The sequence below is a fragment of the Neopelma chrysocephalum genome, unplaced genomic scaffold (assembly GCF_003984885.1).
Source record: "Neopelma chrysocephalum unplaced genomic scaffold, ASM398488v2 Primary Assembly neopelma1_24, whole genome shotgun sequence".
Taxonomy (NCBI): domain Eukaryota; kingdom Metazoa; phylum Chordata; class Aves; order Passeriformes; family Pipridae; genus Neopelma; species Neopelma chrysocephalum.
The window spans coordinates 18,078,846-18,104,022 of NW_020897693.1; the positions used below are offsets into that span (position 1 = coordinate 18,078,846).

General features: G+C 43.7%; 2 protein-coding genes across 3 annotated transcripts; one reads left to right on the forward strand and one right to left on the reverse strand.

The window, feature by feature from the left end:
* Positions 1-98: 98 nt before the first annotated feature.
* Positions 99-12,198, forward strand: ZFYVE19 (zinc finger FYVE-type containing 19). Of its 2 annotated transcripts, none has more exons than XM_027706268.1 (11): positions 99-318; positions 855-976; positions 3,563-3,616; positions 4,109-4,269; positions 5,430-5,575; positions 6,466-6,580; positions 7,142-7,351; positions 7,857-7,976; positions 8,640-8,758; positions 10,151-10,290; positions 11,679-12,198. In XM_027706268.1, exons 1-11 carry the CDS (start codon positions 265-267, stop codon positions 11,749-11,751), a joined length of 1,314 nt encoding a protein of 437 aa, XP_027562069.1. In that variant the 5' UTR covers positions 99-264; the 3' UTR covers positions 11,752-12,198. The 2 variants fall into 2 exon arrangements, with proteins under 2 accessions (XP_027562069.1, XP_027562078.1); XM_027706277.1 differs by having other exon boundaries at positions 101-318; positions 7,857-7,936; positions 8,648-8,758.
* Positions 12,199-16,953: 4,755 nt separating this feature from the next.
* On the reverse strand, positions 16,954-23,752 carry PPP1R14D (protein phosphatase 1 regulatory inhibitor subunit 14D). Its single transcript, XM_027706290.1, has 4 exons — positions 23,123-23,752; positions 19,409-19,504; positions 19,166-19,198; positions 16,954-17,131 (listed from the first exon to the last, which is right to left on the reverse strand). Exons 1-4 carry the CDS (start codon positions 23,303-23,305, stop codon positions 17,063-17,065), a joined length of 381 nt encoding a protein of 126 aa, XP_027562091.1. The 5' UTR covers positions 23,306-23,752; the 3' UTR covers positions 16,954-17,062.
* Positions 23,753-25,177: the final 1,425 nt, after the last annotated feature.

Below are 25,177 nucleotides of genomic sequence, written 5' to 3' on the forward strand. Positions count from 1 at the left end.
TAGTTTATCCACGGAGAGCTGCCCGTCGGCTGGCGCCGGGAAGGCCCGGGCGAGGGACTACAACTCCCGTCGGGCCGTGCGCCGCCATCCCTGTGTGTTGAGGACGGGCGGGCGCTTTCTGCGCCTCCCCGTTAGTGCCAGCCCCGATTGTCGTCGACCCTCGGGCCTGAGGCAGCCAAGGGACCTGGGGGGGACGACCATGGAGCTTGGCTCAGCGGGCGTGCAGCGCCGCGCCTGAGGCTGGGCCGCGCCTCCGGTAGCGCCATGGATAGCCGGTGCTATGGATGCGCGTCCAAGTTCTCTGTCTTCAAGAAAGAGGCAAGTCCGGCTGCGGGGGGTCAGGACCGGCCGGTCCCGCGGGTGACGCCCCCACAATGCGAGGGTCCGAGAGGGGAACCGGGAACCGCCTCGCCCTGCGCCGAGACAGCTTCCTGGCCAGCATCCCGGCGTTGTTGTCCTTGCTTACTGAGCTATTGTGGTGCCTAGTTGCAATATGTCTTCAAATATGGGAGATTACTGACAAAAACAAGAAAAAAGAGAAAAAAAATCATCATGTCATCCCTCTAATCCAGCATTCGGTCATTGTCTCAGACAATTCCCACGCACACGCTTTGTTATACTATGGGATGAAGTGGTGACTCAGCTCCCAGCAGGAGTTACGTGCTGGTTCTCGAAAGTCTCCGTATCTTCATCAGCAGCTGGTGATACAGTTCTCTTACAAAAAATCAGCACAGCCCCAGCGTTATTTTGTGTGTGCCTTGTCACGGGCACTGTGCCTGCGTGCGGCCGGGCAGAGCGGTGGGGGTGTGTGATGACGGGTTGGTGCTGCCCTGCCCCTCTCTCTGTCTCTGCAGTGTGGCTGCAAGAACTGCGGACGGTCGTTCTGCTCGGGCTGCCGGAGCTTCACTGCTGTTGTTCCCCGCTGTGGAAACACGCAGCAGAAGGTGTGCAAGCAGTGTCATGAAAAACTAACTGGGTAAGGCATGAGTGTTTCTTCACCCAAAGACAGTTTCCTGCTTTGTATCTTCAGTTTACATCCCAGTGTTGTGTTGCAGATTTATGCATGAGAGCTGTGCCTTCCGTTTGTGCACGGATGCTGCCTGGACCCTGGAGTTTCAAGCCAGGCTGTTTCTGAACTGTTGTTTTACGAGTTGTGTAGTCCAAAGATATGAATCAGGATTTGTTGCCTGTTTTCTATTATGGCAGAGTAGTCAGAAGGAACCAGGTTTAAAACTTCACAGAAGGACACTGAATTACTGTGGACATCTTAGCTAGATGAGCCCAGGTTAAGCCCCACTGTGTTTTTGCCCAGAAATCCACACCCCTCTAAAAGCACTGGCAGTCTTTTCAGAAATGTAGTAGTTGAATGGGCTGACAGTAAGATGTTCAAAGTGTTATTACCTCTGTGGGGAGTGACACAAATCCTCAGTGTTGAAGATTTAAAATTTTGTAGCATAAAATCAGTTTGCTTTTCAAAGAAAAAAAATTTGCAAACATAACTTTTAGATTGCCTGTTGAAAACAAAAAAAAAAAGTAATTCAGAAGCAGCATGGGTTATACATGTGAACAAGTAACACAAGAACACAAGTATACACCAGAATCCCTCAGCCAATTCTTTTGTATCCCCTTCCTTCTCTTACTCCTCTTTTCCACTTCTCTCATATAGCAAGGAATTTTCACCAATTAGTGGGGAATTTTCTGGCTCTGCAGGTGTCTAAAGGAGAGGAGCCTCTCATTAGCGAAGGTCTTCATCTTCACTGGCTTATGGAAACAGTGAAATACAGTATTCAGTCGTTTCAGTTTTGAAATTTTCTGATTTCCCTTTACAACTTCAAAGCCATTAAAAAACCAGGGCAGCCTTTCTCTGTGTTTCTTCTGGGCCTTTTTTTCTCATCATTTTAATATCAGTACTACGGAATTACAGAAGAAAAAAATTCTCCCTGAGCGGATAGCAGGTAGATCACAGAATCATAGAATGGCCTGGGTTGGGAGGGACCTTAAAGACAATCTCTTTCCAACCTGCCTGCTGTGGGCAGGGGCACCTTCCACTAGACCTGGTTGCTCAGAGCTCCCTCCATCCAACTTGTCCTTAAACACTTCCAGGGATGGGGCATCCACAACTTCTCTGGGGAACCTGTGCCAGTGCCTCACTAACCTCACAGTAAAGAATTTTTTTCTAATATCTAGTCTAAAGCTACTCTCCATTTAAAACCATTCCCTCTTGTCCTGTCAGTACATGCTCTTGTAGGAAATCCCTCTCTGTCTTTCTGTTAAGTTCTGTTCAGGTACTGGAAGGCTGCAATTAGGTCACCCTGAAGCCTTCTCTTTTCTGGGCTGAATAATCCCAGCTTTGTCAGCCTTTCCTCATAGGAGAGGTGTTCCATCGCTCTGATCAACTTGGTAGCCTCCTCTGGACTCACTCCAACAGGTCTGTGTCCTTCCTGTGCTGGGAATGCCAGCCATGCAGCATTCCAGATGGGGTCTCAGAAGATCAGAGAAGAGGGACAGAATTCCCTCCCTCAACCTGCTGGCCACGCTGCTTTTGATGCAGCTCAGGACACAATTGGCTTTCTGGGCTGTGAGTGCACATTGCTGACTCATGTCCAGTCTCTCACCCACCAGCACCCCCAAGTCCTTCTCAGCATGGCTGCTCTTGATTTGTTCGTCCCCCAGTCTGTGCTGATACTAGGGGTTGCCCCAACCCGGGCGCAACTTTGCACTCGGCCTTGTTAAACCACGGGACCCATCATTTAATGGGAGTCACATGGACCCACTTACTGAGCTTGTCGAGGTCCCTCTGGATGGCACCCCATTCTGTAAGCTGCATATGTTGTTATTCATGCAAATAGATTTCAGAACTGAAACCTTAGAACCAGAAAACAGTCCAACAATGTTACATTCATTCATTACTATACAGGCCTTAGCTGTGTTTGTAGCTGTTGCTTCCAAGAATGAGTGAAATATGCCAACTACAACTACCTCCCCTAAGTGTGTAGTTTAGCCCCTCAACCTGAATACAATGAAGTAGAAGATAGTTATACAATATGTGCTTGTGGTGTGCAGTGTTCAGGTGTGCTAGAAGATGTTGTTATAATGGTGGTTATATAATAACTTCTGTAACATTTTGTTTTGGTTGTGCATTATATAATTCTGTTTTTGTTGCATGCCCCAGCTACTTCCAGAGTGTTCTGCTGCATGGAAGCTAGTTACACTGGGAGTCTTACCTAACTACTGTCTACCTGCTTTCTGAAGTGGGAGGTGTAGGCTGTGGGAGGCAAGAGTATTTCAGCCCCACCTCCTTTGGATCACCGGTGACTGTATTAAATCACAATGCAAAACAATTGGACCAAAGGACTAGAAATTAAATCCCCTCCTGTCCCAGGCAGTTATCTTATCTTAATCCAGTTCATAAGCTGATTGCTCTCAGTATTAATGAGGTTATGAAAGGGCCTGTATCAAGAGGTTAAGAAAAGTCTGCTGATTCCTCTTAAGTTGAGAGACTAGGTGATTGAAGTATTGTCAGTATCTTGAGTTCAGAAAAATCATTGGTTTTGTCTTTCAGAGAGGGATCTCAAAGCAGTTCAGCAAAATGGTCACCACCAGAAAACTACAAAAAGTAAGTTGCACTCGATAATCAGTTGTTTCTGCTGCAGAGTAGCCTTTTAGGCTTCCTTTTCCCCTGTGGAGACCTGCAAAAGCAGGTCTTTCGATGTGGGTATTTGCTTGGATTCAGAATTAGATTAAGGATAGAGCTTTTGTTTTGTTGTTTGGGTTGTTAGTTTGTTTGTAGGGGTGGGGTGTGAACTCTTTTGAATAGACTCCTGAAAAGCCACCTGCCTGCAATTATCTGTGACTGATGAGAGCTGGCTTGGAAACAGGAACCTGGTGGTGAAATGTTCCATATCTTCTGGGAAGCAGTGCCAGGCGTGCTGCTCCTGTGAGCTAAGGTTTTCCTTACTCTTAGCAATACCTCATTGTGCTGATGTTGGAGAGCCTGGTATGAGAGAGACTGGTTTCATTTCTGTTGGGTTCACAGAGGATGTTTTCATATCTCCAGGTTAAAATCCCTGTTCTCAATTGTCATGTCTTTTTTCCATCCTTGTCACAGGCGTGTAGCAGCTTTTGAGGCTAAGCAAAACCAGCTGAAAGAGCAACAGAAAGCAGCTGCAAAACCCCCAGTTCGAGCAGGCTCCAGATACCAGGGGCTCTCAAAAGAGGATAGAGCTATTGCAGAGAGACTGGAGAGGCTCAGGGAGGAAAGGAAACCGAGTGAGTTGTAGAGAATACTGTAAATACCTTGGGTGGGAACGCTGCTACTTGGGAAACATGGAACCTGGAGGGAGAGGGGAGTCCTGGGTGTTAAGAGGCTGCTGTTTTAGGGAAATGAAGGCTTAAAATAGGACAGAGCATCCAAGTACTGCTGCCACAATGGCCCAATTCTACAATGATTTTAGGTCAATGTTCCAGTTTAATTTTGCTTCTTGGGGTTTCCCTTGAAACTACAACTCAATTTTGGGGCAGTATCTAATGTGTAAAATCACTTTCTCATTTCCTTTTTTGGGGGTAAAAGCCTGTGTCAAGGCCGCTTGGAGCAGAATGAAATGAAGGTCTCTGGCCAAAGTATTTTTTAGAAGGTTTCCTGTGGGTCATTGTCCTGGGTTCCATTCTCTGTAGGACTATGTTCTGGCCAGCCTTGTCTCACAGAGAAGGAAGAGGATTCTCATCCCAGTCCACAGCTGTCAGGTTCTGGGACAGCCTTGAGGTGCTTGCAGGAGAATAAACTATTTTTAAAATTATATGGGATCCCTAGAAGAGAAAGAACACACTGCAAAGTGGTTACCTGGTTATTACAGAATCATTTAGGTTGGAAAAGACCTTTAAGATCATGAAGTCCAACCATTAACCCAGTGCTACCAAGTCCACCGCTAAACCGTGTCCCTAAGTGCCACATCTACACATCTTTTGAATACCTCCAAGGACAGTGACTCAACCACTTCCCTGGGCAGCCTGTTTCGGTGCTTGACAGCCCTTTCTGTGAAGGAATTTTTCCTAATACCCAATCTAAATGTCCCCTGGCACAATTTGAGGCCATTACCTCTCGTCTGTTACGTGGCAGGGAAGGGCTTCAGTCTGATATATGTCTAGGTTGGCATTAGGAGATGGACTATACTGCCTAAAAGACTCTTATTTCTCTGCTTGTCCCTAGTATTCAGAGTCAGCTGATTGCCAAATGATGTTACTCTAATACTCACCTTATGGCTAGGAGATAAACTGTGAAGGAGGCAAGGACTCTGAAGGCAAGGGAGGTTTTTGCTCAGGTGTTCAGAGTCTGATTCCAGAAAGAAATACAATTTTAAGAAAAAAAAATTTGAAGTGTTGTGTTTTCAATAACAGGATAATCTCTTCTCCTGGGTTATTCTGAATTGCAGAGTCCATCCCTACTCAGGCTGAGATTGAAGCTAGGCTGGCTGCCCTGAAGGAGGATGGCCGGGGACCTATTCCATCCACAAAGGAGATGGAGGATCGGTTGGCTGTCCTGCAGGGAAGAGATCCTCCTTCCCAGGCTCGCAGACCTGTAAGATCCCTCAGCTCTTTAGTCAGCAATTTATTCTGAGCTGACACAGTAACTGGTGTCCCAGCATGTTAACTGTTCTTCCTTCTTCAGCTTTTTTGTGTCCAGGTAGCTTAATTCAAAAATCTCTGTTTCCTAATTGTGTCATTGCTTCAGAAGCAAATGGTCAGCCTTTACCAGTTCACTGCCTCAATTTGAATCCAATGTGCTTCTTCATGTCAGGTGTAGTTCATGTGTATATTCTTAACAATAGTTGCTAAGTTTTTTACTCTCAATCCATTTGTATACCTAAGTGGTCATAGTATTTCAGAGCTGTTTGTCTGTGTTTGGGGCTTATCAGCCCTACCTTCTAATTGTATCTTATGGTCGTTACTGCACACCAGCTGGGCAAAATCCTGTTAATTATTCCAGAAATGGAAGTTCAGCATGGTTTGTCTGAAGTTGCAGAGGAATCAGTTGGATTGAAAGCCTATGGGAATGGACTTATCCCCAGAATATCATTTCCTCATGGTTCTTTTTTCATCTGCATGCCCAGATGTTATTGTAGGTCTTGGGGCTGCTGGCTGGCACTGTTGAGAACGGCACTTTGTTTGCATTGGAGGTAGTGACAGAGCTGGGATTGGGACCCAGCAGCATGTACTCCTATACATTCAGCACCACTTCACATTGTTTGGGTGACTGCTCTTAGAGCTGTGTGCATTCAGCACCTGTGAAAATGAAGCCCTTGAAAGTCTTACACCACATAAAGCTGTAAGCTGAGATTCTCAATATCAGTGGAGGCATCTTTTTATGCTGCTTCCATCCAGGGTGATCTTGGTTGCCAAACTTTCCTTTGATCGAGTATGCCACTTTCCTCTCATTTGCCTTTTCCCAACTCCCCCCTTGTTTCTTAGGTACACCAGCCTCCTGATACCAGAAGTCTGGTCCAGCAGACAGATGACCTGTTAACTCAACTATCTGAGGAAGTTGCCATTGATGAGCATTACAGACCAAGAGTTCAGCCTCAAGGTATTTATTTTGGCTTCCAAAGACCTGTTCATATCTAATAATGTATGTGCTATATTGAGAAGGCAATATGTGCCCCCCTATCTAGCTTAGAGGTGAGCTGGGTGTCCAGTTTGTCCATCTCTCCCCCTTATGACTACCAAATTGACTAAGAGCAGCCATTTGGCTCCATACTGGGTCTCAGTGTCTTTGCCTGGAGATGGTTCCTTGTTGTCAGGGTTGTTGTACACAGATCGCTCCTCTCTATTTCTCTAAGGTGACCCTTCCCTGGGGAGGAGGTGTTGCTACTCCTAATGCACCTGTGCACTGCTACAAAGCATTGGAATTTGGCATACCGTTATCTTCCTAGCTGCAGTGCTTTCTCTGTAATCTCACTGTAGACCACAGATTAGCACTTTCTTCTCATCATGTACAGTGAGGATCCTACTGGCATGCCTTCTCCTATTATTACCTGGATTCATGGAGAGCAGCAAGCTGCTCTTGTAGAATTGCTTTTATTGTGTTTTCTGTGCCCAAGGATCATTGCTGCTGAGTCACCAGCATGTTCTGTGTGTCTGCCTGCAGCTGTTAGTAGCCAAAGTTTGAATGATCTCAATCGGGAAAGTGAAGATTGTGTTTGCCCTGCAAATCTGGACCCAAAACAGCTAGAGGAAGAGAAGAACAAACTTCTGGCAGAAGCTGCTGCTGAGCTGCAGGAAGAGAATACTAGACAGGAGAAGATCTTACAGGTTGCCAAGAGACTGGCAGCACTCAAAGGCGAGGACCCAGAGAAAGGTGAGCAGCAGATGAGAATACAGTGCCAAGAGAGGAATCAAGTTGCTGTGACAGAGTAATTTCTTTTCTGAGAAGTGTTTATCCATTTAATTCCTATGTTCTGAAGAAACAGACTGAGATTTGATTCTGTCTATAAAGTTGTACAAGTTGGTTCATTATGAAATCAGTGTGAAAGATCTAAGTTGAGGGTAAAGGCTGGAGCTGTAAGGTCAGACTGCTTTGTCTTGCACTCTTCTCTGAGGTAGTTCTAGCATGCTCTGGTGAGGTTAACAAAGCTTTTAAAAGCAAAGCTCTGGGTTTGGTGGGGATTTTTTTCTTCCCTCTTCCAGTATTAAAACCAAACAGTAACACCCTTTTTGAGGAATTTGCACCTGAAAAGGATCTGTTTGTGTCAGAGCCAGAATGCCAAAACAAGCTCACAGCACAAGCAATTGTCTCTGGTACATAAGGGGCACAAGATTTGAAGCAGATGTGGGTTACAGTCTCTCATTTCTTACTCCTACAGTTACACTGGAAAACTATAAACTTCCTGACAGTGATGAGGAAGTGGCTGAGGAGGAAGCTATTCGCAGAGTGCTAAAACAGGTCAGAAGTGGCAGCTGTGGCCTTGTTTATCTTCCTCTCAGTGTGTCTGTTACCTGATGAGCATACATGAGGGTGTGTTTGTGTTTCTCGGAAGAGTTTCACTCCTTCCCCTCCTAATGCTTTCCCAATGCTAGCTCCCATGGGCCATTCAGCTATTTTGGCAGGCGATTGACAACAATGCTTCTAGTCTGTCACATTGTCTTTCTCATTCATGCTTAGTGTCTCTTGTGGTGTGTGTGTCTTTACAACCCCACTCTGCTGCTACTTCCTTACTTCTTGTTCCACCTGCTCCCCTAGCCAGTTAGAACATGGATGATGACACGTGTGCTGTGTAGCACAGCTTATTTCTCTCTAAAAATGTCTCTGAATTGTCTTGGCAGGCAGACCCGAGTTTGCTGTGTTTATCAGACAGTTGCTGTGTCTGATACATCACACACGTGTGATTAGCATGATGTTGAGAGTCTGCTGATAGTTGTGCTGCAAAGCAGAGTGTGTTTGCTACAGGCCCCTGCTGCTGCACTGACTGTCCACAGTGTACACACAGTGTTCCTAGTGCAGAGAGCTCACATCTGTCTGGATAAAACAAGATGTATTCAGACTTCTCATCTCCTGTTATTGCATGAGAGCAAGAAGGGCGGGAGGTTTAGGGCCTAGAATGAGGATTGCAGGTGTGTTTGAAACAAGAGGCTTCTTGCTTTCTCTTGTTACCAGCTCACAGAGGAAGCAGCCCTGGATGAAGCAAGTGGATTCAACATTCCTCCAGATCAGACCACCCAACCAGGACCCTCACAACAGAACCTGTGTAAGAAAGCAAAGCAAAAGGTCAGTGAGCTGGTCAGGATCTCTTGAATTGATGTATTCCAGGGTCTTAAGAGAGTAGAGTTCTGCAGCAGAAGTTTGCTGTATCCTAGGCTTAATGCAGAAAAAGATTAACCAACCAGTTTTTCCAGGGCAGACAAGCCAAGCAGCTTCTGCAAGGCTGACCAGCCCTGAGCTCAGCTGTGAATCATCCATTTAAGAGGAATTGCTCCCTGGAATACAATTCCTTTCAGGCTGGCTTTCTGTTGAATGTTATGGTGTCATCTAAATCTGGAGAAGTCAGCAGAGATCTCACAGTATGAATATTAAAGAATATATATATATAAAAAATTAGACTGACAAGGCCACAGTCTAGTACCATACATCCTGAACCTGAGAAAATGGGAGGTTTGCTGGTGCTTTCAGCTTGTGCAGAATAGAACCTCTAGTCGGTAATACACTGTCTGTGTTCTCATATAATATCAGAAGAAGGAATTAGTAGCAAGATATCCTATGCTTACAGTGGATTCTGGCCTACTATGGAAATACAAACATGTTCTCTAATGTATATTACAAGAATTAAATGGACCTGTGACTGACAGTCACCTGTCAGGCCTATCCCCCATGGAAGAAATTATTTAATTGTAAGCATTATTGAAAACATCCATCTCATAGGTATGCCACCTTGCGTTTCTGAGATTACTGATGTAAAAGATAGTGTTAGGAAAAGATTATATTAGAAAGCTGCCTTTGGCAGTGTCCAGGCACTGTGTCTCAGTGTGTTTATGACTGTTCAGTTCCACAAGAGTTCTCTGTAAGGGAGAAGGAGACAATAGTTTGCCTTATGGATATATTTAGATTACGATTTCAGAAGATCTTTTTGTCCCAACCACAGGTACAAATCAATAGTAGAGGCCTTTTGGCAAATCACTTCCTTTGTCCCACAGTTTTCTTTCTATAACAGGGAGAAAAACACACCCAACCTCCCATTACTTTCCCTTCCCCCATAACTGCTTTCAGCAAAACTGCTTGATTGCTTGCTTTTACAGCAGGAATTGTGTGTCACATGGTATTGTTGTGGTGCCTGCCAGAAGATCTGGCCTTCATGCGCTTAACACAGTACAGACAATGTGGGAGTGAATTGCTGTAGACACCAAATAAGGGTGAATACCTGTTTACATTCCAAGCAACAGAGTTTCACAACTAAATTCTAGGAAGTACCTTGGGGTTTTATTCAACAATCTAGATGCATATGGAGCCTATCCTTGGGCTCTGGGCAAGTTCTTTTCACAGACAGCATCAGCAGAGAATAAACTATATGACAGGTCATTGTGGCCATCATGCATTACAATGAAAAGTCCTGTATTTTCTCTGCTGGGGTTTGAACTCTGTGTCTCTGTTTTTTCTGTGAATTAGAGCCTGACTCCAACGACCACAGCTCTTGCCAGGGCAGATAGTGATGAGGATGAGTTACCTTGGTGCTGTATCTGCAACGAAGATGCCACTTTGCGCTGCCATGGCTGTGATGGGGATCTCTACTGCCAGCGCTGTTTTCAGTAAGTCTCACAATTCCTCTTGGTCTTAGAGGCAGGTAAAAGGAAAGCTTGGTCCCTTTTGTTTGTTTTTACCGTTGGGCAATAAAACAGACAGTAGGAGGGAATATTTAAGGAACCCAGATCTGAGCTGAATGCTAGTTGTTACAGAAATACTTTGTGTGATAAGTAGTTATCCCAGGCTTCAGGGACTAAACTGACCCTAGGCAGGAATGTTCTGTGTGTACTGCCTCAGTGCATGTTTGGGCACATTGTCTGACTGTTCTCTGGAGCAGCTGGTGTGCTGCATTACGTGGGATGGGATAAAGGAGACTATTGTTCAGTGACTCCTATGGCTTGTTAATGCCATTGACGGATGATCTGGGCTGCTTTCCCTTAAGAGGGGAGATCAGAAAGTATAAATTCCTGAAGCTTTTCTTAGGTTGAGACTTTGCAATATTAAACTATATTAAAAAGATCTTTATTGAAATATGTATGTGTGAACCCTTTTTCACCAGTCAGGCCTTGCAGCAGCTGTAGTCTTGGTTCTTAAATGTTTCTAGCTTGATTTCTGAAAAATATTGCATGTCTCAGATTTGGAGGGTTAATTCCTTTGAATACAAAGCTTTTCCTAACAGGTTGTGTGACTTCTCTTTTTTCATGCCTCAAAACTTTTGGGTAGTTGGCTGGAAGACATTTAGACAGCAAGTTGCTAAGAATCTGGTTGAGATAACAAGAGATGCTTTTGTGTATATACTCTGATTTCCTTCAAATGTTTTTGTAGAGAAATGGAAATGGAATGGGAAAAATATGAAAATGTTAAGAAAGTATGTGATTGGCTGTATTAGATTATTAAAAACAAAGCAAGCAAACAAAAATATCCAACAGCAAACATCAGTAAAAGCAGAATCAGCAGTCTGGAAGGTGAATGAGTGTTTAAGTTGCTCCCTGCAGATGCAGGCTTGTGTCTCAACACTGCCCGCTGCTGAGCATGGTTCAGACAGCTGCTGATCCACTGCGTTTTAGCCACAACAGAGCTGTGCAGAGCAGACTGTCATTTTGTCTGTTGTCATAGGAGTTGCTTATATCCCTGGAATCATAGACATAGTGCTGCAAATGAGCCATCAGTTAAGTGAATCTCTCCAAGAGGCAAAGAAACAGAGAGATCTGTTGTCATTTTCGAATCCATCAGGCAAGGCTGAGCAGACCTTCCCACAAAGCACCTCAGAGGTTTCTGTTACAAGCAAATACCTTAAGTAGTCAGTCCATGTGGCTGCCAGTCAGATCCTCACAGCTAACCCTTGAGATAAGTTTCTAGGTAAGGGCTGCTGGGAGATACCTTGTGCAGTAGCTAAGGGCGAATTCCCAGCCTGGGTATTTACTTCTGACTGCACTTTGTATTTGCTTCTCAGGGAAGGCCATGATGAGTTTGACCTGATGGACCACCATACCTCCCGCTATCATCTTCCTTGCAAGCAGAAGTAATCACATTCTTCATGGGCAGTAAAGGAGCTGGAGAATGGGAAAATAGAGGAGCCGGCCAGATGGGAGGAAGAATCCAAGTGGATTTGCAGCCAAAACGGGTGATGTTTTGGACAGTTAAAGGATGTGCTGTAATCTGAGAGGTTTGGAGGGTGTATGACTTTGTCCTCACAAATACTCCAGAGAAGTGCAGGGTTTGCTGTGTATGCTTGGGAATAAATGAGGATGTGGATACAAGTCCATAAATACAGACGGTAAGGCAATGTGGGTTGCAGTAAAGATGAGTGTTTAAGGCAGTACTGACTGGCTGATAAGTAACTTCCTGCTTTTGCTAACAGCTTACACACTGGTTCAACAGGCAGCAAAGCACTTTGCACTGAGAAAACTGTCTACTTTGTGATCACGTGTGTGATGAGAACTTTCAAAGTGTAATAAAAATTATTTACAGAGGCCTATGGTTAAAGTCTCTCCTGGAAACGCCTGATAGCCCTTTACAAATTGTTGCCTTCTTATAATGGTATGTTAGTCCTTGTGCCAAGTGGCTTAGGGAAAGAAAGGAAGAATCATGAAGTCATCAAAAATGTTTCTGTGGTGTGTTTGGAAAAGGTGTAGGGGCTACTCTGCCTTGATGGGCAGTGTTGCTCACTTGAAGGATCCTTTGTAAAGGTAATCTGGTACTGATACACAGTGTTGTGATCTGGATTGGCTGTGCCAAGGTCACGTGGTCTGTAAGAGCAACCTATCAGTCTGGAAGAGTTGTGCGTTAGTCTGAAAGCAGGATTTAGCTTTGTTAATTATTGTTCCCCTGGTAGGATAATTATGTTACTTGCGTGATGATCTTTCTCTGGCTATGAGAGAAGCTCAGTTGCATATGTTCATATCCCTCCCTGGAGACAATCCAGATGCAAGTGGCACTTGCCAGTGTCCAGAGCACCCAGAATTGCTTCAAATACCCAACTAAACTTGCTGTAAACATGCTTTATTATTCCATCAGGATGAGCCCTTTCCAGAGTAATGTGAACTTCTGAGAGAGCTCTCTGAGGCTGACAAATTCCAATGGCAACAAAATAAAGGATTTGCCTTTGACAGGGAATTTCCAATGAATCTTGCCTGTCTGGTTTGACACTACCACTCCCAGCTGTCTGCCCTGCCCCTCTGCTTAAGGTAACTTAAGTTCACCTCCAAGGTGAACTTACAAAATAGTGTTTGCCTGCTCCTCTGTCACCCCTGGTCAGAGCACAGCAGATAAATTAAACTGCTGTTGAAGCTGGGTTTGTGCTAAAGTGCTGCACTGGCTCAGGCCCTTCAACAGAAGCCTGATTCAGACAATGTAGAATAGTGATACTGCAGGGTAACACACTAGAAATTGCAAGTGTATGCAGCAGTGCCATCAAAACCTTTTGTTAGGAAGGGGTGGCAAAGCCTCGCTTCTGTGGAGGATCCTCTTTCTCCTGGCAGTCCTTGCTTCACCAGTGCCTGTCTCTTTGAGACAGGTAGATGGGAAAACTACTTGAGTTGTTCTGATGTGAGAGCTCACAATGAGCCCTGTGTTAAACAAAATTTAGATAAGTTACAGCCCTGAGAAGCTTGCAGTCTTAAAAAGAAAAACAAAATGCTCTTATGGGTTTGTGTCACCATAGGAATGACACTTTTTCATTGCTATTTGACATGTAAAATTAGTGTGGTAGTAAGACAGTCCAGTTCTGTCTTAGGTTAAATCCTTTGTGTTTTGTATAAACAAGGGAAGGCGCAAATATCTGTTCTTATATCTCTCTTAAGACTGATCTATTCCTTTGGGCTTCAGCCTCTTGATTTGCAGCTGCTTTTTTTTTTTTAATATCTTAGTGTGAGCTGGTGTGCTACTTGCAACATTTTGGATGCTTCATCAGCCACATCCAAACTTTGAGCTCCTGTGCAGTTAGGCAGCCTGTGTCTTGTATGCCCTGCCCTGTTCACATCAGTAGTAATGGAACAGGTTACAGCCGGAAGCAGTTTAATTAGATTCCAGATTGGTTTCTCTGGGGCCATCCCAAGTAATTCAGAAATGCACCCAACCCAATGCCTGAAATAGAACTTAGTCATACATAGAAGAGTCTCTTTGGTCATACACATGCTGCTGCTTTCCTTGCAGCACTAATGGACATTTTTGTGGCTGCTGTACTTTCTGCATGTAATTGGCTGTTTTAGTAGCAGCTCAGTCACTTTCCTCTGAAAAGCCTTCCCCACTGTAGCTGTTGCCTCAGTGACCTCCACGGAGGAGGGGTAAAAGGGTATCCAGATAGCTGTCTGCAGGAAGCACACCTAGCCGAATCTGTTGTTGTGTAAGATGAATGCTGCATGACCTTTAAGTGGGCAGTGCACTTTTGGCTGTGTTGCTTACTCCCCATCCTTGTCTTTGAAAATATACTGCTAAACAATCAGTTCCTGATAGGCCAGATCAACTTCAGTCATAGCCATTCAAGGACTGAAGACAGCTTGGCATCTTCCAGAAAGAGATTCACCTTCTTTGCTTTTGTCTTTGTAGCATGTCATAAGGGATGAGATTTTCTTTCCCACTCAAAATGTTTTTATGTAGGCTTCACCCCAACAAAAATTGAAATTAGAAAAGCACATGAACTTTCATACATTCTGAGTTATCTTGGTGTAATCAAGAAGGCAAAGTTCCTTTAAAGCAACATTCTTGCACAGTATGTACATACTAAACATTGCAGCCTTATGCTAGTGGTGGTGCTGAGAAACAGCAAAGTTAACTGGAAGATATTTGAAAAAAATTTTAAAACACTGATTTTAGTCTATACTTGTGGTCTAGGGTGAGAACAGCCAACGTGTAAATAAAAGCAAGTATGAGTTACTACTGTTTAAGAACTAAACAAAAAACAATTTGCTCTGATAGCCTTGTGTTGCTTTTTCTTTTGCACCAGTGAGCTGAGAAATCATCTGCCCCTGGCCACGTGTTGCCTTGTTCCCAGTGAACACTGTGCTTGTTTGAAGTTCTCTCATGCGGTACTGGTGTCCTTATGGATCAGACCCAACTGCACATCATAGGGGCTGCAGCTTACTCCTTTCCTACTACTTGCAGAGTAAGCACAAAGACAACTTCTGTCAAGGGGAGTTTTGAGAACTTCCTTTTTCCTTCGTTCTAACAATGTCTGCCTTAATGCAGAGACAGAAATTTTCTTTGCATTACTCCATATTGAGGAAATATAGAACAATGCCCAGGGGAGAGAAGAATATCTCTTTTGGGCTAGAGGAGAGGCATGTCAGGTCTTTGTACTGTTGCTGCTCAGCAGAGTAAAAACAAAGCCTCTTGGTAGGGTGTGTAAGTAATCTGGACTCCTATGTACTACTGTGTGTAACCAGTTACATCTCTAGTTTAGGACACTCTGCTCATGGCCTGTCTACCTAGATCTTCCACCTGAACTTCTGTTTGATCCCAGTCTGTTTTTAACCGTGCTCAGAGCTTTTTATCTGTGTGCTGCTCTCCTGTCTCAACGACTCTCTTGAGTCTTATCAGGTGTCAATCCATGATCAGTGCCAGATCTACAACCGTTGCAGCTCTGGATTTAATTTTGTTGTTATTTTACTTACAAAGCTGAGATTTCAGAAGGGAAGGCATGTCCTATTAATCCCTTTCTAGGTGAAAAATGGCCTGTTCCCAGGACTACCATAGATATATATTGGCCCTGATAAAGGAAGACCATTTCTCCAACCTAGTGGGTGAGGCTTAGAGCATCTTGGAGGAGCCTTAGAACAAGACATGGTCTGCACGGCTTGCTAACTTCCAGGAGCCAGTCAGCTACAAGAACAGCATTGAAGGGAAGCAAGCCCTTACATCACAGTTGTTACTGCAGCTTGGATTTTGTCCTCTCAGAGGACAGGGCCCACAGCTTGTTCACTGACACCTGGAAAATAGGAGGGAAGCAAAAGGTAATAGTCATCACTCTGCTACTGCTAAAGATGGAAAGACTAATGTATTTAAGATATTACTGGTCCAGCCCAAGAATTCTTGTTTGTGTTTGTTAGCTAACCTGCATGTCCCTCCTGTTCCAGAGTTGGTCCCTTCTGCCCCTGTCTGACAAACAAACAAAACATGTACTCAAAAGCTGGCCTTGAATGTACTGGTACATAGAAGCCCCTCTGGATGTGACTCAGCAACTCTTGTGTTTTGAGTGGCAGGCCTGAGCGTAGGGGCAGGCATAATGTGAGAGTGCTCTGCCTAAGCAATCGGCCTCCATTTGCTACCTTATTTCCTAGTCACATGTGTCAAATTACTGACCTGCTGAGAGGCTGGATGTAGTTTCCTCTGTACTTTTCCAGACAAACATTAGTTGTAGCCAGAAGAGTTTGCAGCAAGACAGTGTGTCCTACTTCACTGCTCATTTGTGAGACCTACCTTGTCTTTAAAAGACTCTCTCTGAGGTGCTCCCTGAAGGGAAATTGGGAGCAGATATTTTTTTACTTCAGTTTTTCTTTAGTACCTAAAAAGAGAACAAAAGCAAGCAGTGCACGGCTGGTTTTCTCTGGTTTAATATACAAAATAAGTATTTTTACAACATCTTTTTAAATTATGAGAAAAATCATTCCCAGACCTTGCTCCTTTAGAAGACTCTTCTAAATCATTGTCTTATAGAAAAAAGACTTAGAAAAAATACTAAATCTTAGCCTTTTAGAAAAAAGAAAATCTCTTCCATTAGCCTTAACAGCTGTTTCACAAACTTCCCCTTAAGTAGACCAGGTGCACTTGGCCATTTTCCTTCCATCATACTGGATATTTTCTGTCCGACCTTCATAAATAACAGAGGCTTAATAAGACTTGCAAAGTAGGTGCAATGCTGTAGAGTCAGGTACAGCGGTAACAGGCAGGAGATCGCAGTTGGGTCCCACCCAGACTGAAATGGGGTGCAGCTTAACAGTGACTGATTTTCCATGTTGATGAATGAGTGATAACCAATGCCTTGTTTTCCTTGCAGTGGGCAGAACAAAAGAAGTCTCAACGAGCTCCTGAGAATTGTATTCAGTGCTCCTTGGCCAGCATGGAAATTCCTAGAAGAAACTAAAGGAAGGACACCTTGTCCTGTTCCCCAGGCTAACATGCTCTTTAAGAATCAAGAAAATGTACATTCTAGCTGCCTGCTATGTGTGTAGATCTGGAAGCAGTGGAGACTTCAAACCACTGGTACAAAGTTCACAAACTTGGTGATGTTTCTCAGTAATAAGTCCTAAACATATTCAGAAGTGCTGTTGCTGATCCTGTTTTTTGTAGAGAAGACACATGTTTCCTTGTGACCAAAGGTGGGTGTTCATGTGAGCAAGGTCATTTCTTCTGAGGATTGGTGACTCTCCGGAGACCTTTCAATCGACTAAGCAATTCCGTAATGAAGTCCTACAGTAAGAATTGGTTAAAGAAGGATGTCATATTAATTCCAGTGCTCACCAGCCTGAAAAGTACAATGGCACTTGGATCATTCCCACATTTGCCTTTATGTTGAGCAGAAACCAGAATTTTGACATCTGTTGAGCAAACCTATCTTTTAGCTTAGGAAAGGAGACCTTTTGATGGATTAACAGGGTCTTAAAAGCTCCTCTACTTCCCTTCCCCTGTTTCCCTCTGGAAAAGCCATGTTTATTTTCTCCCTAGGAGCTAGCCTGCCCCTCTTCATCCCAGATACCTGCTTTTTCTACCTTGAGATGACCTCAGGATGCTGTTGTCCTCTGTTAGGTTCCACTGCTTCCTGTTGCCACCATAACCTCCTGCCCACTTCTTCTGCCCTTCCAATCTAGGGCAAAGCAAGCTGTCCCTCTTGTTGAACCTGTAAAGCTCCATGTTGTGGATTGCAAACCATCTTGGAGCTGTGCCAGCTCTACAAGGAAGTGGCTGGCAGAGAAGAGGTGGAGCAAAACGTATGTAGGACTAATGATAACGTTGAGCAGGGGTTGAGGGGAGGCAGAGCAGATAGATGAGCAGTTAATGGAGATAAACCCTGACTACTTTGCTGACACAGCCAAGGACTATGAACCAAACTGGACCAACTGGTTATTCCAAGCAGAGGGCAATATGCAAACTTTACTCTCTGCATGACAAGTAACATCACCATAAAGAAGTGTGCAGCCTTTCTTCACCCAAAGACATAGCTACATGTCCTTGTAATTAGGCAAGGTCACTGGAAGTATTGCAGCTTATTAGCATTTGTGCTGTGTGGAAGCCCAGCTTCCTCACTTTGGTATCAGACTTTGCCACAACTTGCTCTGGAAGTAAATGCCTAGAATCATTCATTCCTTTTCAGTTAGTCCTTTCAGAGGAAACCACTTTGTTTCTTACCTGCCTTCTGGAATTAGGTTGCTGAGATCTTTCAAGAGGATTCAAGATCACCAGGGTGAAAGTACATGGTTTTGCCAATGGGGTAGCAGTATCTGTATTCAGCAGGTACTGTGCTGCCCACAAGACACCTTCATGGCTTATGAGTCAGTAGAGCAAACTCTTTTCAATTATCACTCAGGGAATGTGGGATTCTTGCCTCAGATCTGAAATTCACACACTCTGAAAACTATTTCTGTATTGCCAGCTTTGTTGAACCCCTACTAGGAGACTATCTGTAATGATTGCTACAGCCTAGTTTAATTTCAGTGATAGTCATGCATTCATCTCATTTTCTGTATATTCATCACTGTACAGCTACATAGGCTCGACAAGATGTGGAGTCTGAGGAACGATGTCTGAGCACAATGTTCACATGTAATGCACGTGGCTGAAGCAGTGATGGGGGACCCCATTTTGCACAGGTATTCAATGCAGCAAAGGCACTTCCTCTGTGATGCATGCACTACACTGCAAAGTATTAGGCTCCACTCCTCTGGACATTGTGGCTGCTTGTGGGACTTTTTAACTCTCTAACTCAAGATCAGTACTTGTAAAGTTCACGTGGGGAAAAGAAACCCACGCGTATAACTAACTTACATGGCCATTGCTCAGCAGTTATCTGCCCAATCCAACATGAAGACCATCTTACATTCTTGTAATTCATAACCATAGAGTGGTTAAAGCTAAGAATGCATTTAGTTGGCAGTGTGCAATATTGTTATGTGAACCGTATCGCTATCTCTGGCTTTTCTACACTGAGGACCAAATAGCAACTCAGCCTGGTCATTCCAAAATTCCAAAACATGGAATGAACTTTCTTTGGTTGTAAAGCATAATTCCTTATTTCCTCCAGTGCTCTGCCTTCAGCTCACCTATTTAGATTTACATGTAATTTTGTAACACAGCAGAATAAAGTGGCAAACACCTCCCATTAGGATTAAATGAATCTACAGTACAGTAATATCTTGGCTATTCAGCCAAGCAGCAACAAAGACACACTGTAGCAGCACAGTATAACATATAACTAACATACGTACATGTATATGGTGCTTCACTCACCTCTGTAGGGCTGGAGCACTCATGGAGGATTTCCTAAAAAAACAAGGAGTCATCATTTTAGTATTTATGAGTTCATCTAATCCTCCCCTCTCTACAAAAAGTGTATATAATCTTACTACCTCTGACAAGTGGAAACACAGGGAAGCATCATACAACACTGGAAACACACATTCTCTACCCCCCCCACACCACTACTCTTTATAAAAGTCCCTGATCTAAAGTCACCAAGTCTCTCTATCTGACCTGTAGTTTTAATTTCTGTTCTTCATTAGGGACCTCCAGGAGATCTTCAAGATCAATTTGTGGTTCAGGAGCTGCTGTCTCTGTTTCTTCCCTTAGCTAAAAAGAAAAAAACCCACCACAGTTAATAAACCTTCCAACATCTAAGAACTCTAGAGTCCATCTTTAAAGAACTGAGCAGCTGAGTTACAATAAAACTGTGCTGCAAAATTGAAGTCGCGATATAAATCATCTCAAAATAAGGAGGTTCTTATAAAGAGGGCACAGATTCCAGCCCTTTTGCGTAGTCTGCTAGAACCACACCTCCTGATGTACACATTCTTCATCTTTTCCCACCACTGCACTGTTCAGGGATCATAATCCATCATGGAAAGACCCTTTCAAGACTATCCAACTGCAATGCAATTTAAGACAGCCTGTGACACCCCTCATCTATGAAGAGTTCGCCAAACAAACCCAGCAGGCTTAGTGTTAGAGAGGCACAAATAATACAGGAAGATTTTAGGCTTTTATGCTAATTACGTTCACGTACTTTGTATTTATACTAAGGCTTTTTGCAGCAATGGAGAGAAAATTATGCTGTTGAAAGACCTAACAGTATTTTGCCAGCTTTCTCTAACAGACGTGAGTGGGACATAATAGTCTTCTTTAATGTAAGAGGGACCCCAAGTTTTGATGACTGGAGTAATAATCTTGTACTACATCGGGGTGTTAGTTGGAAACATTTGTAAAACTTGATCACGGACACATTAAAGCTTCAAAAGTCTCTACAAGTCTTTAAGGAAAGCAGGTTGTGGTTTTCCAGTGTATTTGCAAAATGAATCTTTCACAACACAACACTAGTGATATTTTGACATAATAATCAGTAGAGTAAGGATACTGGGTAAACAGCACAGTACCTGATTGCGAACTAGCATTTACAGATGTATGTGTAAAACATTAAACATAAAGGCAATACTTACAGGAAAAAAAGAAACTTTTTCTTAGCAGTGTCTGATATGTCTCTGTATGCCAGAGAGGAAGTAGAAAGCCTTTGACTTTGATATGCAGCTAACTTAACAATAAATAATAAACCAGAGTTAAATATATTGCACTGTGACCCACATAGCATTTTTTTAAAAAGTAATAGTTTTCATGTAACTGTTTAGAAAGCAGGTGTTGATCCAGTTCAACTTTGTCTCTGGCTGAGAAGCTAAATAGGCCAGGAGGGTGGGACAGGTTAGGAATTCCCTGTGGCTTTTTGGTCCTAGTGTGGATGCTGTTCTGGATTCCATGTGCAAGGAATCATTTTGAAAATCAATAAGTCTTAGTTTGGTTGCAAAAAAGCTTCATGATAGTAAACATCATAGCATTCATATTACTTGTATCAGGAGGTGATGTTTGAACTAACGTTGCTGGCATTTGAATGTCTAGAAGACACTGAGGAACACTGCACTGCCAAGGGGCAAGTGGAGCAAAGTAAGAGATAACAGAAAATGGTAAATGTAATGGAAGTTGATGGACACAAGGAAGCCCAGAGTAGCAGGTTAGCTAAATAGTCTTGCCACAATGCACAGAGGAGAGCAGGAGGACCTGCTGGACACCCGGGTGATTATAAGCAATGACCGTGACACATGTATGTATTTGAAAAGATCCTATGTAATCCCCCCTGTTGTACCCTATTAATAGTCTCTGACCTGGCACAGCATCATGTTATGTAGTTCCTGGTAGCAAATCTCTTCGGCTGGCCTGAATACACCAGGAAGTAGGGAAATCTGTTGTGCTGGAGAGGTGCTAGCAAAGGCAATCCACTGGCAATCTGTTTCTGTAAGGGCACGGCTGGGTTTCTCACTTGTGCCTGCTGGCATTTTGTAGTAGGGAAAAAAACGTCCCCTTTGGGCAGCTGCTCTGATGACAGTAAACAGCTCTTAATTTTCAGAAAAGCAGAAGTGATAACGTAAGCTGACTTGTTTTTCTTACACATTTACAAGTGTAAAGGTCTATCTTGCTAGACTTCAGCAAGAGTAGCACATAGGGAGCCCCATCTTGGGTCTTGTGACTGGTGCTACCAAGTGCTTCTCGTCTGTCTCCAAAAAAGTCCCAAAAACTTAAGTCTTTAAAGCTGCAGTAATTCCCCATAGGGGGAATTTTCAGAGGAGCCATTCATTTGCAGCAGAAGGAAGGACCTTTTCTCCATATTTGTTTTCTGCTGCCTGTTATTTGCCTATGGCATAAATTAAAACAGAAATGAACTATTTTTATCTCCCAACATGGCATGAGAATCTGATACATTCCCACAAATATCAAATAGGAAAATTCACACAGAAAATTATGATAATAATGATTACAATAGTAAAAAACAACAGCAACAATGATAATAAAGACAGCCCTGAGACAGTTCCTGAAGTTTGGCTCTTCAGCTATGGAGTTGACATCGTTCTATGGCTCTCAGGCTAAGAAAATCACCTTGGGCAGGCAAAAGTTTCTCTATACCATCGTGGCATATAACACAAAAACTACCTTTCCTGGGCTGTGCTAACACATCCACTTCCATTGTTGATTGCAATTTGAAAGTGCTTATGCTCGGAGCAGAAGACTCTAAGCAATCATCAACTCTTTTTCCCTTAAATGTGCTTAGCACTGTGCTGAGGTGCAAATACAGAAAACAGGACAGAAAGGCCTTGGCACTTAATTTAGTCCATCCTCATCCAGGACATGAATAAGCTGTTTTACACAATTTGTTAGGCCCATCTATGTCTTCCATTGAAGATGTACTGGGCTCTGAGTCAAGAAAGCTTTGTTCTCTTACTGTATTGGCCATTGTCCTACAGAGTAAAGAAAAACTCTTAGTCAAGCTATTTAAATGGGTTTAAGGTCACGATGTACAGTGTAGGAAATCCTTTCACCTTTTCCTGTACCACACTCCAAAGGTACTCTCAGGCATGGAAAAGCACTATCACTTATGAAAGCACCCAGCAGAAGAGCCATCCATCTAAGCACAGTATATGCATAGAAGTGATAGTACAAGGTTCAAATTTCAGTGTACGCAGCCAGTGCTGGAACTTGACTTAAATGTCACACTACCCAGTAAAAAACTGTCATCTACTCTGCAACAGCTGAAATAAAGACCCACACCATTCAGGTGCTGGACCTAAGCATTCCTGGATCTTTCTTAGTGGGACAACTCTCAGGTAGGCAGAAAGAATTTAAGAAGGACTGTTCCTGTTGCAAAGGGAAGTTCAGGCAAGGAAAATGGCTCTGAGGATTTGTGAAGAAGAAGGCATAAGATCTATACATTTGCACATAGGGGTTTTTTTCCCTTCTCCTTCTGCCAGTAGTGTTCCACAAAAAGGAGCAGGGATACACTGATAACTCCAACCCAGCTAGCTTAAATACTGCTCGCAGCAAAGCCACTCACCACATGCAGTTCAGCATCAAGAAGCATCCTGGGTTTATACATCTCTCCAGGTTCTGCTACTTGTGCTGAGCAATAGCTACATCCCCTCAGTGGGTGCAATGCCAGGCAATTTAAAGCTGGTTGGATTGTATCAGTGCAAGCTTCTCTGCCTACTGATACACCAGTCAGAGAGAGGACTGCAGCAGGTGGCAAGGAGATACCTATTGAAGAATGAAGATGAGAAACTATTTCCAGTGAGGCAGAGCAAGCAAACCTCTATCTGAGCACACAGGGTCTCTAGACTCATTTACCTGACAAGCTGATTTGCCCCAGCTACTCACCCGGCATTGGTACAGCTCCTGCAGCTGGGCATTGATCCATTCCTCCAGGTCTAGCCAGCGCTGTAGGTCTTTGCGGTTATACTTGATGGTCAACTTGCCCAGTTTCCTGTGCGATGATTCCTCCCCAGGTTTCTCTGGCGTCTGGAAGGTTACCCGGGGCAGTGCACTGGGGTTGCTGGCCATGCTCACTGCTTCCTCCTCTGACAAGAGGAACTCACCTTCCTGTGGGCTCCCTCACACCTTTCCTCAGTCTACTTTAGCCAAAGCCTCACTGCAACAAGCGTCTCTCAGTACAAGCTACTCAGAGCCAAAGGTGGGATACATTTGCATTTGTGATCTCAGGAAGAAAGTTGGGGATGACTATAGGACTGGGGCAACAGCCAGGCTCTGCAGGCAGAGTTACAGCTGCAGATTCTTGGGTTTCACCATTGGCTGTGCTGAAAGAAGCAGGGAGGCAGACAGAGTAGTTGTTGTAATAACGTCTGTTGTTAAAAGAAGCCAAGTGAACCAGGGAATTGATGAACCAAGTTTGTTAATATTTAACGTAAGTCAGCTCCAAGAGGCGGGGAAGACGGAGGTTTTAAATTACTGTTTTCCTACAGGCATAACTTACATGCATGTGCAATTCCAGAGGGCTGATCCATACATAATGCATTGAATCCTGCTGCAGTTCATACTTGACTCTGTAAACTACTTTGCCTGCAGCTACAGGGTTTAGCTCCCATTGAAATGGTGTATTTGGCATTTTCCAGCTAAAGCACTGGACCCACCACACACATAACAAATGGTCTGGAGTCAGGTGGCTACATCCACTATTTTACAGTAGGTCAGAAAATGACACTGCAACCCAAACTTGGGCTCAGCAGTTTTGTTTTACATTGGTCTACATTCTCTAAGTTTATTCCAGCTTTCTCAAAAATTTCTGTAAAAATCCCAGTGGCCTGAATTTGAAATCATCTGAGCAAGAGGCTTCTGGAATAAGAGAAAATATTTGTGCTCCTATTAGAAAAGTAGTACAGTGTTGACACTGTACACGTGATGACACTGCAGGGGAAAGCCTGATTCAGGATATAGCATCATCTCTTTCCCATAGAAAAGTATTATTCATGGTAAACAGGTTCACCTGCTGAAGCATCATAAACTGCTATCATACTATATATTATCATTGCTTGGTTTACAGTTTCTTCCTAACTGGAATACAGGTTAAAGGTCTGCAGCATTATTGCCCTATACCATTTAGAAGGATACATGATAAACACCCTGTGTTTACAGGGTGCCAGGGGACTGGGACACCTGTGGTCCCTCCAGATGCTGTCACACCTCTTTATTCATCTGTTCCCAGAGCCCTTCAGCAACCTGCCCAGGGATCTGCCCCATTGAACAGACAAGCAGGCTGAGACCCTCCATCATGAAGCAGATCGAACATCTCCAGTCTCATGATTCATGTGGAAAAAGCAAATAAGCCTCTGCTGCTCCTGACAGCCAAGGTATTTCCAGTTTGGAGACCAAGAGCTAGATAAACCAAAGGAAAAGCAACCAACCCTTCTCCCACGGATAGCTGCTGCCAGGCAGCATAGGACAGTCTGCAAGGGGGCTGGTCTCCTCTGGAAGTCTTACCCAGTCCATCTGCCACAGTTCTGTCCTCAGAGGGATGGTGGTACCACCAGCCAGCAACATCTTGTGCACAGGGTGATAGAAAAATGAGCAGGGCCACTACAGTCCTTCTTTTCATCCTTAATGTGAGCAAAAAATAAAAGTCTTTTCTGACGGGAAATTCCACAAAATGCTGATTCTGAAACTTGCTTTCACATCAGTGAAGAATAAAATATTAAAGTATACCTGAAACTGATAATATCTCCTCTGCTTTTCAGACAGCCTAAAGCTTCTGTTCAGAAGACAATTGTCAGCTATTTAATTTAAGCAGCTTTACTCATTTTTCCTCACTGCTTGACTAGATCCTCCCTCTAATCTCACTCCTAAAACTGTCTTATTTAGACCAAAAAATCTCTGTTGTGAGAGGCCCGGAGCCTACTCAGTGTGTGCAGATTCTTCAGA